General features: G+C 37.1%; 1 protein-coding gene across 2 annotated transcripts in view; it reads right to left on the minus strand.

Annotated features, from left to right (window-relative positions):
- Positions 1–2,589: 2,589 nt before the first annotated feature.
- SP6 (Sp6 transcription factor) overlaps positions 2,590–15,383 on the minus strand; it is a 31,658-nt gene continuing 18,864 nt past the window's right edge. Inside the window, exons 2-4 of one of the 2 annotated variants that reach the window (XR_015740352.1) lie at positions 11,354–12,546; positions 9,653–9,741; positions 2,590–3,281 (exon numbers count right to left, since the gene is read on the minus strand). Coding sequence is in view for 1 of the 2 variants with exons in the window: in XM_026710732.2 (XP_026566517.1) it covers positions 11,409–12,509 (1,101 nt within the window). In the remaining variant the exon portion in view is untranslated. Of the gene's footprint in view, positions 3,282–9,652; positions 9,742–9,796; positions 12,547–15,383 lie in introns of those variants that run through there. The other variant, XM_026710732.2, reaches the window with a different exon arrangement.

Here is a 15,383-nt window from a genome sequence, read left to right on the forward strand (position 1 = left end):
GAGGGGGATAGTAGTCTTCATCCAGTTTGCACCCACAAATTGCAATGGGGAAATTCCCAAACTTTTCCATCATTTTTATATTTTGAATGGACAAGAATATACAGTTTTACTGAGTCTAGGTAAAAGCAATTGCCACTTTTCAAATTAATTATATGATAAGTTAAGATTGTATGTATACAATCTATGTCTAAATTAGCAATTTCCTTTGTCTCCCTTCCTACCCATCCAAAAACCTGAAATGCTTTTTTCAAATTCTTGTGTATGCTAAGTTAAGGCTTCTCTGTTGTTCAGTACCAATCATCCTGCTTTTTTCACAGAAATTCACACAGGGTACAAATCTTAACTCTAATCTTCTATTTATTTTTCAATTTTCTATGAAATACTTAAAGAAAGATGGATAGGTTTGGGTGTTAAACAATGAAAAAAACTCAAGAACAAGTGTCCCACTCAATGCCAAAATAAGATGATGATTTTGATTTCTAAGTTAATAAGTAACCCTAAATTAAGTTTCTAAGTAATCCCAGGATTTTTGAGATTAATTCAGAAGAAACAACTTTTCCAATATTCAGCCTTAGAGCAGTCAGTGATCTTCAATATAATGAACACCACAACACCGGACTAAAACTATGAAACCATGTGTCAAACAGTGAGCTATTCTGAAGCATTCAATCAATAGAATGCTTTATTCTTTACTTATTAGTTTTTTATGGCACATTTTATACAAGGCTCAAAGGAACATACATAGTTCTCTTCCCCATTTTTTCACAACCACAGCCCTGCAAAATAGGTTGGGTAAGTGCGACTGGCTCAAAGTCACCTAGCTACCTTCTATGGCTGAGGCTTGACAGGAGCTAACAGACCGGGGGACCCAACCATTACCAGTCAGAAGATCTTCCGTCCCTCCTTTCAATATTTTTTCATAAAATAAAAATGAAAGTTCATCCGTGCTTGCAAATCCAAGAAGTTTGCAAATGAGTCATAGTTCTTCCAAACAACCTGCTTTTCTGCCCCTAGATTTCTAGAAGCATCATGAAAACAAAGCAAATCTTGAGACCACTGTTCCAAATATAGTTGTTAAAACTATGATACAACTAGAACTGGTGTGCTCACTTGTTGAACCTACAGTGTGCACGGAGCTCTGATATGGGATTGGAGCTTGTGCTTTCTGGCCAGGCATGCAGGTGGACAAGTATTTCTGGATTCACCTTTTGGTTTTGTGCCCAAACCCTGACTCTTTACCTCAGAATAAGAATTTGGTGTGCTTATCAAGATACCAAATAGATAAACTCTTGAACCTCTTGCAATTGTGATTCCTATGCCCATTACTGATTTTCTATCACTTGGATATTAGCAATTGGAAGGTAAGGCATACTAGGTATCCCCTCCAATGATAGCCTACATCAGCAGTATCAAACTTGCGGTCCACAGGCTGGATCATCACATACTGGCCACGCCCACCCCATTTTAGCAAAGAGGAATAAAGTCATGATACGTCATGTGACTATGTGATGACATGAGTTTGACACCCCTGGTCTGGATGGTCCAACATTCTTCCGTAGCAACAATCCTTTGTAACAGAATTTGTGGCTGCAGCAGAAAGAAACCAGAACATCCAAGCATGACGGAAGCCACTATATCTGATGTCAATTATAAGATGGGAATTAATTTCATTTAATGAGGTAATTGCATCTCCCTTTTGAAGAACTTGGTAAAGTGCATCCAACCCAAAGTGTTTGCTATATGGCCTGAAACATTAAGAGGAAAACACCTTGTTTTTATCAGTTTCATTCTAAATGAAATAAATGCTCAAAAAACAAAATTCATGTGTCTTAATGTTTTACTATGCTTTTAATGGTATCTCTCATGGAACAAATGATGCAACTGCCATAGGAGACAATTTCAAGGCTCCCACTTTTAACTTTCTTGTTCTGTTAATACATACTTTCATCTAAAACATTATTTTATTATTTTATTAAATTTAACTCCCTTGTGATGGCTCTGGGGGGCTTACATGAATAAAATCCCAAATACAAATCCAACACACCTCACCCTCCTGCCACAGCGATCAAGCACAACATTTGATTGGCTCCATATCAACTCAGGATCGTGTTGGTAAAAGCACACCTTCAGGGCCTTTTGGAAGAGTAGCAAGATGGGGGCCAGTCTTATCTCTATGGGGATGATATTCCACAGATAGGGAACCACCAAAGACACAACTTTTTCTTGATCCTACTAGGTGGATTTCCTTGATGAAGGGTACCTGTAACATACCTGGCCTCCCTCTCTGGTGGGTGGGTAGATACAATTAGGAAAATATTCCAAATATGATCTTATTTATATTTATTGAATTTCAGCACCTCTGAAGATATTCTTGGGGACATCTGTTGAGGCCATTAAATAGTCTTTTACCTTTTACCTTACACATATCTATTCCTATGCCCCTTTTTCTACAAATTATCATGGGATTTTGGTAACACTTCACTTTGCAATTTGTTAATTTGGGGGGAAGGTGAACATCTACAATGAGAAATACCATGATGACAGAAAAAAAGAGAAAGACACAATACTTAGAAACACAGAGGAGGAGACTTAAACATTATAACATGCACTTTATTCAACTTACATTTCAATATTTTCAAGTCATGACTTATTTTAGAAGAAAACATTAGATTGTAAAAAGTGAGCTAAAGAATTGCTTGTGAAATAAATCTATAACTATCTGATAGCAAAACAATTTGAAAAGAAAACAATTTGCACACCACAGTTCACTCTATTCTCAGACCTAATTAGCAAGAACCTTCATTCACCTTATCTTCATTAACATCAGATGTTTTGCAATCTATCCTTGTTTGTAACATTTTCTTGTTCTAATGCTTTCAAGTCAGGCTTTGCACACAGGATCTGGGTAAGGAAGGTTGGGGAAATGTTTTTAAATATTTGTTAAATAAATGAAGTGGGATTAGCTGCCTAGAGCAGCACTACTCTAGGCAGCTTACAATAATAAAAAGGAGGAAAAATGAAAAGGCACATAAACAGAATGATAGTACAATGAAGTAAACAATGACAAAGACACAAATGAAAATAAATACATAAAATATGATAACTAAAAGATGGATGGTGGAGAGCAGAGAGCAAGGGAGAGAGGGGGAGTCTGCCATCAATCTAGCAGCCACCTCCACCACAAGGATGTCCACTGCTTGCTCTACATCCTTCTGGTGTTGTTTCCAGTCTCCATTTTCATTGCTGCTGGTTGACACCTAAGAGTCTTCCATAAAATAAAACTGAAATAGATAGTGGATAATGAAAAAGGGGCAAAACACTGTAGTCAAGAAAACTAAATAGACAGTTTATGAAGTCTCCAGATGAGAACTTGGCTCCAAAGAGACTACTTTTAAAGCATTTCCTACCCTTCTTTATACAATGTAGACGTTATTGTTTCATTCAGAAATGTTTGGATGTAACACCACCTTGCATGAAAGGTTAGGAAAAATTTCTGCATCCAGATTTACTTCAGTTTTTTTTCCAGTAAGAGCACTGGCAAAATACAACACTATTTGGCAGGAGACAAAAGAATTTCCTCTTGGCTTCAATGAGGCTTGCAGAAGCTGTGATTACTAGTTTGGTCTATGTTAACTCTATTGAACACTTCCCCACAGAGATAAGTAAGGTTCCTCTGCCTATATTATGATGCCTGGAAGTAATCCAAACAGAAATTACTTTTGGAAAATATGCAATACTTCTCACCTGATCCCTGTTGTGTTCAGCAACTTAGGAATTCACTGAAGGCAGAGAAAAAAATATCACAGAGCCTTTATTCTGCCCTGTAAATGAATTAACTATAAAGCAGGAATACACTTCTTCTTTTGGGTTCAGCGCTGCTCTGAGTCTTTGTCACGTTGTTCAAAATGTAATGAAATGCATTTAACAGTTATTCTCCATGCATTCAATAGTTTTCCTGTCCATCGCATTAAACATTATAATTCAGGAACAACTTCTGAAATAACTGTCAGGGAGAGCATCCAAGGCTCTTGCAGCTGCATGGAATTCAGATTTGGCATCTATACAGATAGTCCTCAAATTACTATCATATTTAACCCTTATAATTATAGTTGTAAGTTTTGATGGTCATAAAGCAAATCATCATGTGGCTGACCTGATTTTACAATCTTTATGGTGCTTATTGTTAAGCCAATGTGGTGGTGGTAAAGTGAATCTGTTGTTCTCTATGGGCCATGGATTTGTCAGAAACTGGAAGAAAATGTTGATTTCCAGGGAAAAAAAAGTTTAAATCATGACAGGAAGCTGCCAAAGGCTGTAAATGCAGGTCAGTTGCTAAGCACCAAAATGTGGTCACATGACCTCAGGGGGAGGTACCCATTGGAAATGGATCATAAATAACTATTGGGAATCGTAACTTCAAATGGCCCCTGGTGGTAAGTTCAGGACTCTCTGTATTTCAGATGCCATATTTCAACTACCAATAATCCCTGCTGCTCTTTGTTCACTCATCCTTTCCTTTCACTGCTTGTATTTAACAAAAAAAAATGATAAGGCAAGCCTTGGAAAATTAGATTCATAAAATATCAATCAGATCTAACAAGCAAGAAATGGAATAAAAAGAGCCAAACCAGGAGAATCTGATATATTTTACGAATGGTATTATACTGCAATGGAATGAGTTAATTTCTGTTTTCCTTTTTTCCATATTTATTCTGCTAGTTCTTTCCATGTTTTAAACTACAGTTCACCCATTCCCTGGAAGGGATTTCAAAAATATATGTAAAACTGTATGTTGACAACCCAAGAACTAGATCAAGGCATTTTCTTTACAGTAATTTTTTTGAACTCAGCTGAAAGGATTGCAGTTATTCAGTTATGTAGCTTGGAGATTCCATTCAGTGATAAGATGCATTCATTATCTATTTGTGCCAAGGAGAATTACAGATACATTTTTTAACAGAGCTTTACTCCATTAGATCAAAGCATACATAAAACCTTGGGATAAAATATGTCAGGCAAGATATTGTAGCTGTCAGACACTGTTCTAGAACTGAATGTCCTAGAGTTTGATATTTTAAAAAAAGATATTTTCCAGATCTCATTAATAATATTTCCTCTAATTATAATTTAAAGAAAACCTCCATCATCTATTATATACAACATTTCTATTGACTCCTCCATTTATTGCTCCATATTAGGCCCCTCAAAGATTTATGTACATAAAAACTGGAATGGAACAAGTCATAAAGGAAACTATTGCTACTGTAATAATGAGTGCCATTCTTCTGAATTTGAAGACTTTGGATTTTATTTTGAAGGAAAAAAAATCCTATTAGCATTTAAAACTCACACTTGTTAATATAAACGATGCAGTGCTTCAATGCTTAGAGGGCCTAGACATTGGTATTTGAAGAGAGATCTTTTTAACATATTGTATTATGTTTTACTAATCTAGGTGAAATACTTATATTGTTAGTCCATATATGATACCCCACATAATAAATCTGCAGTCTTATTTTATCATACGGTAATAGTATTTTCACTATAGTTCTAGAACCACTAACTGTTGTAACAGATGTTACGAAACTGTCTGCTTCAACCCAGAACCCAGAAAGGTGTCCTTCAGTGAGCTGAACTACACACCAGAAATTGTAGATGGGATTATGTTAAATTAAAAAGCCACTTAGGATGACTCTGGTAATGTTAGAACAATGCTTTAGTATTACATGTTATGCCAAGGGCTAAAAATGTATCTTTATTGGGGGAGAGAGGTTTAGGGTAAACAACAGATTTTGGCGGCATCATTCCAAGGCTTTAACTTCCACTTAGAGCAGAAGCAAGATTTTTAAATCTGTATTCTGTAATTGTTTCGTATTTACTTTCTACTTTCATCCCCCTTCCTTTTTAATTTCTTTGCACACCTACAGCTAGCATTTGAAGTACTGTTATTTATTCAACTGTTCAGTGATGTTTGCATTTGGGTGGGGTAGGTTTATAATTGCAATAACATTTACTACATAATACAACCTATTTTGTTTTAAAATAGATCTTTTAGGTAGGAATGACCAAGAAAACAAAAAAGCAATCTTTTGGCTTGTAATAGTCACATTTTTACAAAAAGTAATGTGTCTAAACTTGGAGGGGGCAAGAAATTCAGATAAAAACCCTCTAGATTAGGAAAGAAATCTTAATATCCAATGAATATAATACTCGCAAACCATCCTTACAAAACACTAGCTGAAATGCCTCATATCGAGCTCACACATTCAGCTTTATTTTTTACAGAAAAGTTAAATTAAAATGTAAGGCCCAGTTTGTACAGGAGACAGGTGCTGCAACACACCCTTTTTTGCCCCACACAATTGGGCCATCTCATTGGAATCCTTGCTGGGCCTGCTTCTCTGGCTTTTGGGAACTCTTTCCACCTCCCTCTCGCCTGCATCAGCTCTCCCCGGGGCAAAGAGAGTGGCAGGTGAGAGAGAAGTGGGTGTGGGAAAGGAGCAGGTGTCTTAGGCATTTGGCAGGCACCCAATGGACAGCAAGTTGCACAAAATGCGCCCGGCAGATGCAGCCGTTGCTTGTGGGATTTCCACAAAGGAATGAAGTTTCTCCTGTACACACACAATCCTGCATATCCTAAGAGACATGTAGGCCTACTACTCTTTAGTGCATTTTGTCTGCCTTTTCCAGAAAATGAAATGTCACTTTTATAAGATAGCCACTTAAAAACAAAAAACAGGGCAAGAGGCACTTTTTTTCATTATTAGGCCTTTGTTACATATGATATGTTGCATGTATACATTCAAAATTTAAAATAAATATGATCATGTTATTTTGCCATAATGAAGAAGCCTTTGACCAAGGGACCAATTTGTTAGTCAATATGCTGCTTAGATGAAGGGCGGATTCAATCCTTTCTGATGTTCTTTATTTTTTTAAACCAGATTTGAACATGAATAATCCTTTGAATAGAGGATAGGAATCTATAAAGACAGAGGCAATTTATTTCTGGAGCCAGACAAGCAATAATGTCTGGACTTGTTTCTTCTACAGACACGGTAGGTGAGAATTTTTTTTTTTAACCAAGGTTGTGTCCAACAGAAAAGAGAAAGATGTATTTTCAAATATTAAGTGGCACATGAGGATTGTCTAACTCATACATTGTGCCAGAATTTGAATAAGCACACAAGCACCTTAGATGACCACTCTAGTGTGATCACGAGTGTCGTTGTATGTTTCATTCAGAAATGCTTTTCACTAGAAAGCCTTTCAGGAAAAAAAAACATCAGCAAAGTTTAGGCTTATAAGACCTTTGTCTGGGATACTGTCCTTGAAGTAATCAGTCTCAGAAAGTAAAAGGCAACAATAAGGAGTGCATGTTGTCCCTCTCATCTCAAGAAAATCTCAAACTTAATTTCAGACATTTAAAGTAAGGGAAGTGTATAAATTCATTGACTTCAATATCTGCATTCTGTCACAAGCAAGGAGGAAAATTAGGGAGCCTCTCAACACATGCATAATGTCTTGTCCTTGTGGTAGAACTTCCTCACATAGGCGTATAAAATTCGGAACAATTTCCTCATAAAAGCCTAATAGCTAATAAATTGAGTTTACAGCATTTCATCCGATATTAATTTTTGGAGTGCCATTAAACTGAAATTAAACTAACCACTTTATTTACTCTCACCCTCCCACTACCCTCTCTGCAACATACTCTGTGATATCTGTTATCAGTAGTTGCCATGGTTAATAGGAAGAAAGTTTTGTTGAACACCATGTAACGAATCTTCTTTAGGTATCACTAACTTGCACTTTCCTAGCTAAAGTGTTTAATAGATCAAAACTTATAAAGTTAGAACTGCAAGTTCTTGTAAATGTTATAACTGCAGTCAAAAACTTTATTGCTAATGCTGGGAAAACAGAGAGGGCACATTAAAAGAGCCAATATTTTCCCCTCTCTTAACCAAAAAAATAGAAGGATTCTTCCTTTGGGCTGAGTTAAATTTTTAATGAGCATTTCCCAAGCAATAGATATTAAATATTGCCTTCCTCCCTTGTTTTCTGGCCTGGACATGTCTGGACACCTTCATGTTATTAGGCTGCATGAGATCCCATGTGATTTTGCTCGTTTCCTTAAAAGTTCTCCCTTCTGCAAATAGTATGAAGTGCACAGCATACTGTGCAGGAAGGAAGGGCAGAAGCAGCCAAGAACATTGCCATCAGCCAGAAAGTGCATGAATTAAATCCCCACTGGGTAACAGGCAGTGAGTGTGGTTGAACTTCCCAGGTGGGGTCATTAATGAGGAAGAAAAATGTTAAGATTGTGAGGTGTAGGAAATTGCTTTGAAGAACCGAAACAAATTGGGGGTGGGTTGAAGGAGATTTTTGAGTAAATTATCCTAAATCAGATTTGCCTATAAAACGTCACTATCATATAGAATATAATTAGAGGATTACAATATCAGTTGGAACAGTAAAACTGATTAAGTTTTATAGATAAAAACTACAAAACTGTGGGGGAAATGTTTCGGGTTTTTTGTGGACAGTTAATGCAGTTGTTTTAGTGAAGACAATTGTGTTCAAAGTACACTTCCAAATTTTGATCTTAAAAAATATTTTAAATATCAACCAGTCTTACTATTTATGGTAAGCTCAATGGTCTGCTGAGAAATTAAGAGACGGGCACAAGGACACTGGATATTGCTTTTTGTGCAAAATATACCTCTGGTCACTGGGACCAGAGTTTTAATCTTCTGAGCTTTTGGACTAGTGCTAGAACTCCTCTTCAGGGAACTTTTCTCTCACCAGAATATGTGCTTTCAGCTATTTATGTGATGCCTGGTTGTATGTGGTTTTTTTAAAATTGTTGATTGAGGTGTTATTAAATCATTGGCTGTTATTTACTTGTGCTGCCAAGTCCTTGGCTTCTAAATACCTGACAGGCTGGTGGTAAATCAACACTTCTGTTGACTGACAAGGAGCCTGTTTTCCAGGCTTCAATCATTTTCCTGGCTACTTTTGTACCTGTTTGGCCAACAATCTTAGTAGTTGCAAAATTGAATGTCCTTGTTCATTGCAATGTAAGGCTACCAATGAGTTCGGGTCTCCTCATCTTTAAGCTCCCTTGTGTTCTTGCAATCTGATTCTTAGCTTCCTCCTCATCTGTCCTATACAGTCACCGGGTCAATTCATGCAAGTGACAGGGACAATCATAGTTACAGGGGAAATTCATACAATGCCTCAACGGCTATGTAGGACACACAAGGCGAAAGCTAACCACCAGATTGCAAGAATCTGGTCAAGGAAATGACTGAAGCCTGGACTGAAGTCAGTCAACAGGAGTGCTGAGCTAAGGACTCGGCAGCACAAGTCAACAACAGCCAATGACTTAATAACCTGCCATTAACAGGCCATCAACTCAACAACTAAAAAGCTAGGCACAATTTGGCATCACATAAATACTATGCATAGAATAGCCCAAAGTAACATTCTGGTGAGAGAGAAGTTCCCTGAGGATGGGCTCCAGCACAAGTCTGGAAGTTTGGAAGACTAAAGCTCTGGCCCCAGTGACCGACCCAGATTGAATTCTGCAACATTATCCTGGGACATGTATATTTGCCTTCATTTGTGAAAATATACCTCAAACACTTACCTGGCTCAAAAAGAATTACTAGCAATCCAGAGTATACAGTATGGTGCAGCCCTTCCACATTCATTTTCTGAGCAGAAATCTGCATATTTCTATCCAAATTAAAAAAACAAGTACAAATAAGGTTTTTTTGTAATGCTTATATTATTTTCCTTGAACAACATGTATTGTCATTGCAATTTGTATAAAATTGCACATAATGTCTGATATAAAGGCTACAGCTGAAACAAAAATTGTTCTAGATCTTAAGTCAGATCTGATTTAATTGTAGAACCTGGTTAAATTTGTGAATCGGTACCGTGAGAAAAGTTAAATCACTTTTTATACAGCTGGAAATCAAGACTGTATTAACATCAGTGAAAGATAGCCTCAATTTACTATAACCAATTCATGTGCTTGAACTAGTTTGCCATCTGCTGTAAGAACACAAAAAACAAAACAAAACAAAGCACATCCTTAATTGCTGAATTTGCCCTGAGGCAATCAGAAACTGAGTTCTAACCCACAACTTTAGTACATACTTCCCTTCAATGAAACTTTAAAGGGATAGGGAAATAGGGGAAAAGGTTTGGAGGACTGAGAAATGCAGAGTGTGTATACAGAAAAAATGCTAGCCATTTCTACTCAATCAACACAAAATGGATTTTCTCCCTTGTATTAAGGAAATCCTCTCATTTCTGTGGAACCATAAGAAAGCATTCTAGATATTAACATCATATTAATTATGAGAAAGTATGGTATTTCCATCCTGCCCTATTCCCAAAAATATTCAGTTGTCTTTTTTCAGAGGCAGGAAAGAATCATTTTCCAGTTCCTTCAATTTGTACATTTCTTTATCTTCTCATTCTTTTCTCTCCTAAGTAAAGGAAATGGTCATACCTCCTGGAGAGACCAGATGCTTCGTGTTTGGTTGAAAATATAAACACTTTTAGAAAACCTATTTTTAATAGATAACCTAAGCAAAATACTAGCACCAAAGGCATATATAAATGTATATTTCAGTTGGGACTTCAGGAAAATTTAAAGCTTGAATTATGTTATTCCATATTATAGTAATTTATGTGTCACCAACTGCCATAAAAAAGCTAATTTACTTTTAGAGCCACCTGTATCCATAGTTAAGGATATGGTCTAAGATCACTGCTTTGGGAACAGAGTGAGGTAGCTGTGTCTGAGATGCAAGCCAAGAATTCTATCATGATCTTCCCCAAAAATCCCCATGGAAACTGAAGTGTGGTTGACGTTTTGCATTAAACTGGATTTACCATGTTATCTACTAAACTGGAACCAAACTTGGGATGGTTAATATCCAAACCACTAAAACTCTAAGAGCTTAAACTAAAGAATGAGGTTCCCCTATAACCCTTGTATGTTTTTGTGATTTTGTATATAGCAAAAACATGAAGCCTAACATTCAAATGGAAGGAGGCAAGGACTGCATCCCTCCATTTGTAACTGTCTCAAGATGCCACTTAACCCACCCACCTCCTTAACTATTCTTTTGACAGTATCTTCCTATATTCCCTAAACAAAAGAACAATATGAAGTCCCAGCCCGAAGCTGCTAAAGGCCTGGACTTTCCAAATTGTCCCAACAATATCACCCTTTCCTCCTACAAAATAAATAACATTGCATTTGAGGACAGACTAATGTTCATGCCAGAGGATGGATTGATCCTATAGCCATGAGTAGGAAGTTACAGACCCAGGATTGACCATTATAGAGAGATAGGAAGGGCTGGACATCCTTGAGAAAAGGCTCAATTAGATTGAGAAGTAGCACTTGAAGCGCTTCCCTCAGGTTCCTGTTTGATTTTAGCAGGAACTTCTGTTCCAGTTTTAGCCTCTCCTTCTGCTTCTTCCTTGGCACCATCATGTGTCTTCATATGCTTGCTTAGATGATCACTTCTCATGAAGACTCGGTTGCAAACTGGGCAGGTAAATTTTTTGGTTCCTGTATGGGTCTGAAGATGCCTCTGTAATTCATCAGAGCGGGTGAAGCGCTTTCCACAGAACAACCAATTGCAGACAAAGGGACGGTCGCCACTGTGCCATCTCAAATGAGCCTTCAAATGGGATGTCTTGGCATATGCCTTGCCACAACCAGGAATATGACAGTTGTGGAGATGCTTCTTTTTGGAATTGTCAGGGCACTGGCCCAACCTTTCAGCTTCTTGACAGTTAGGACATCGACAAGCAGCTTGGCCAGAGCTCCGGGTTACTGAACGCCTTGAGCTTTTTGGTCTTCCACTACTATCCCCAGCTTGCTCCATTGGATGAGGTTCTTGAGTAGAATCCAGGGATTTAATAACTTCTTGGTTCATGAGGTGTGGTGCTGAAGGCAGCAGATGATGAGGTGGACCACAGAGTTGATGTTCTGCAGAACCATAGCCACCCAATGCTGGCTGCAGCCCACTTGTGTGGCCTGGTGGTTGGAGACCACTTTGAAGATCCATCCAGCTAGATCCAGCATGGAGATCCCACCATGGATTGACATTGTCATCAGTGGGATTGCCTGAATGTGTAGGTCTAAACCAAGGTTCATAATGCTGAGACATATCCGGTGTTGCTTGTAAAAGCTTAGAGTATGACCCAGGTGGCAGCTGGCTTTCACTGTCCAGATCTACCCTTGAAGACCCATGCAGTTCGTAACCACTGTTATCTGAGTATTCCGTGTCAGGTGCAGTCAAAGGCAAGTGCTGGAGTTCCGTGGGTTGCAGAGGGGATGGGAAATCTCCCCCACTTTCTGGGCTAGTATGAGGTTGATATGTCTGCAGAGGCTGCAGCTCTAAGTGGCTTGGAGAAGAACAAGGTGTCTCTGAGCACTGGTTGCCAAGAGAACCACAGACGGCTGTGAGCATTGCAGAACTCCCGTTGTGAGTAGTTTCTCAGACACACCTAAGCATGAAAGAGGGAAGAAACAGAAGTAAGACATCACTATTCAAAGTATCCATGCATTAAAATTAACTCTCTTTTAATTAGCACAACCCCAACTTTCTGGCTTGGGCTCCAACCCAACTGTTTTTGACAAAATGGAAAAGATGTGCCTAAAATAGCAATAGCACTTAGACTTATATACCATTTTACAATGCTTTACAGCCCTCTCTAAGCGGTTTACAGAGTCTGCATATTGCCCTCAATAATTTTGAGTACTCATTTTACCCACCACGGAGGGCTAAAAAGCTGAGTCAACCTTGAGCCTGGTGAGAATTTGTACAAAGAAATAAATAACAGTAGTTCTGGACAGTTGAGCCAAAAATTTTCTTATTTAAATCTCCTCCAGTATTAATTCGCTAGACAAACACATACAATTTTTAAAACTTTCCTCTTACATGAAAAAACAAATACCTTGGTGAACAAGGTAAGTCTTTAAACAAAGTCCACTGACATAAAATAACTTGTTGTTTACAATTACTACTGAAAACTAGAGACATCAGTCAAGAAGAAAGGCAGTTTTTAAATATACAGTATAAATATGTCATCCAAAGAACATAAGGAAGAAATCCCAAATCCAAAAATCAATACTGTATAATGGTGAAAGCTGTTGAGTACATGTACTGTAAAGAATGTGTAGGCTCTCCACTGAGAAATATGGCCATCTTTCCCAATATTTGCTGCACTCACATGGATTAAGGCAGTGGTTTTCTCACTCCAGTAATTCAAAGCCAGCAATAACAAACTAGTAACTTCCTTCAAATAACTCTGATATAAACACCTGCCATAATATCCAGTGCCTTGAAACAACAATGATTCACAAGCGGCACTTCATATCATGATACTTCTAATCAAGTAGGATATATATACTGTATTTTCATGGTACTTATCTTGTATTTATCTTTAAAGGAAAAAAAAAACCAAGCACTGTGGTAGAGATTGTTGCGCTGGGAGTATGGGTTGGAGAGAAGATTTAAACATAGTTTACTCCCTGTTCTCTCTTTAAAAACCTCTCTTAGAGACAGACCCTCTAATCGTCAGCTTCTGAGAATAGATAACAGTAATTATATCATCTATATGCAGTCCACAACTCTCACTTCAGCCCAGAGGAAGGAGAAGCCTTGCCAAGTACCTAGAATACAAAACACTCAGCCTGTATTTCTCCAGAGGGAGGGAGGGAGGATCAACTTGCTAATCTGAATTGCTGAACTATCTTTGTCTTTTAAATACGTTTCAAATGTAAATATAGAAGACAGACTTAAAAATGATGCAATTTCTCTCTCTCTCTCTCTCTCTCTCTCACACACACACACACACACAAACACACACACACATGGGGGGGGGACAAGTTTACTCCTGTCAGGTTTCAACCAATTACTCTGGATAGTCCAGAAGACAAATAAGATCAGATGTGATGGAACATCCCAAAGAATGCCTATCCCTTTCTCCAGAATACCATGCTCTGATTCATTGTGTGTCTGTGTGAGAGAATTATGCTTCCTGTATTTACACACACCTCAGAAATCTCTTCCTTCTATCTATGCCAGATCAGCTTTTCCCAACTTGGTGCCCTCCAGCTGTATTGGTTTATAATTTTTATGGACAATGATGGGATTAGTAGTAGGACTTCCATCATATTGGGAAGATCTAGTCAAAGGAGAAATTGTTCTGATTTAACATTCTTCCACTCCTCCCTTTTTAGAGCAATTGAAGTTATTACCATAACTAGCTAATCTTCCTCCTAAATTATTCCTTGTGCAAACAACCTGCTTGTGCAAGCAATGAACAATCATATCCTTTCTGATGCTCAGAAATATCCAAGCTCTATCTTTCTTCTTGTCTCTATCAAGACGACAACACAAACAACAACAAAATGTCTCAATAGTTTATTCCAGAGTCCTAATAATACATGGCTATTGGAAACACTAATTGGGAAGAGCGACAAAATACCATCAGGTGAAGCTTTAATTAAAAAAATAATGGATTGTACAGAGCTAGACAAATTCATTATGGAATTAAAAGGCAAGGATAATCGAGAATATTATGTGATATGGGATAGGTGGTATGAATGGTGAAGAATAAAGATAGAAATTAATGTATAGTTACAAAACGAGAAACATGTATATACAATGACACAAACACTGTTAATGGGAATGAGAGTTTTGTATTTTTGGTTTTTAAAGAATAAAAATTTATTTTTTTTAAAAAGAAAACACTAATTTGATTTGCGTTTATTGTAAATCTTAACAGTTTTGCATTTTAAAATCAATATATATAGAAAAATTCAAAATTTGCATTCCTGCAAATTTTATTACTATCTAAAATGAATATCTGTAAAAATAATTACAGTATTTACAAAAACATGTATATTCAGCAAAGTATCTATGAATATAGATGTATAGGGAGAAATATTAATTTTTGTAGGAATTTTAAAAAGTTCACAAGTAATAGGAGAAAGAATTTAAAAATGAATAGAAAAAGTGATAAATTCCATTGTGTCAGCTTCAAATTTTAAACAGAACCAGAATATGTTGCTTATGAGATACATTACCTTTTATTTACTTGGAGGGAGAAATTATCAATTTTCTTTCTTACTTTACTTTTTAAGATCCTATTCTGAAAATACAATTACAGAAAAAGAAAATGGGACTACTATTAAGTGATAGATTTTCAGTAAACTGAAGGTAGTTTTTATCCTAGTTACTAATGATGACTGGGATTTTGCCTGATTACATTAATGACTAATGTCTCATCAGCATTATTTGTTTCCCATTTTATTTTATTTATTAAATTTATATGCC

Source organism: Pseudonaja textilis, chromosome Z, assembly GCF_049901715.1.
Source record: "Pseudonaja textilis isolate UNSWEBS1 chromosome Z, rPseTex1.2, whole genome shotgun sequence".
In the NCBI taxonomy this organism is placed as follows: Eukaryota; Metazoa; Chordata; class Lepidosauria; order Squamata; family Elapidae; genus Pseudonaja; species Pseudonaja textilis.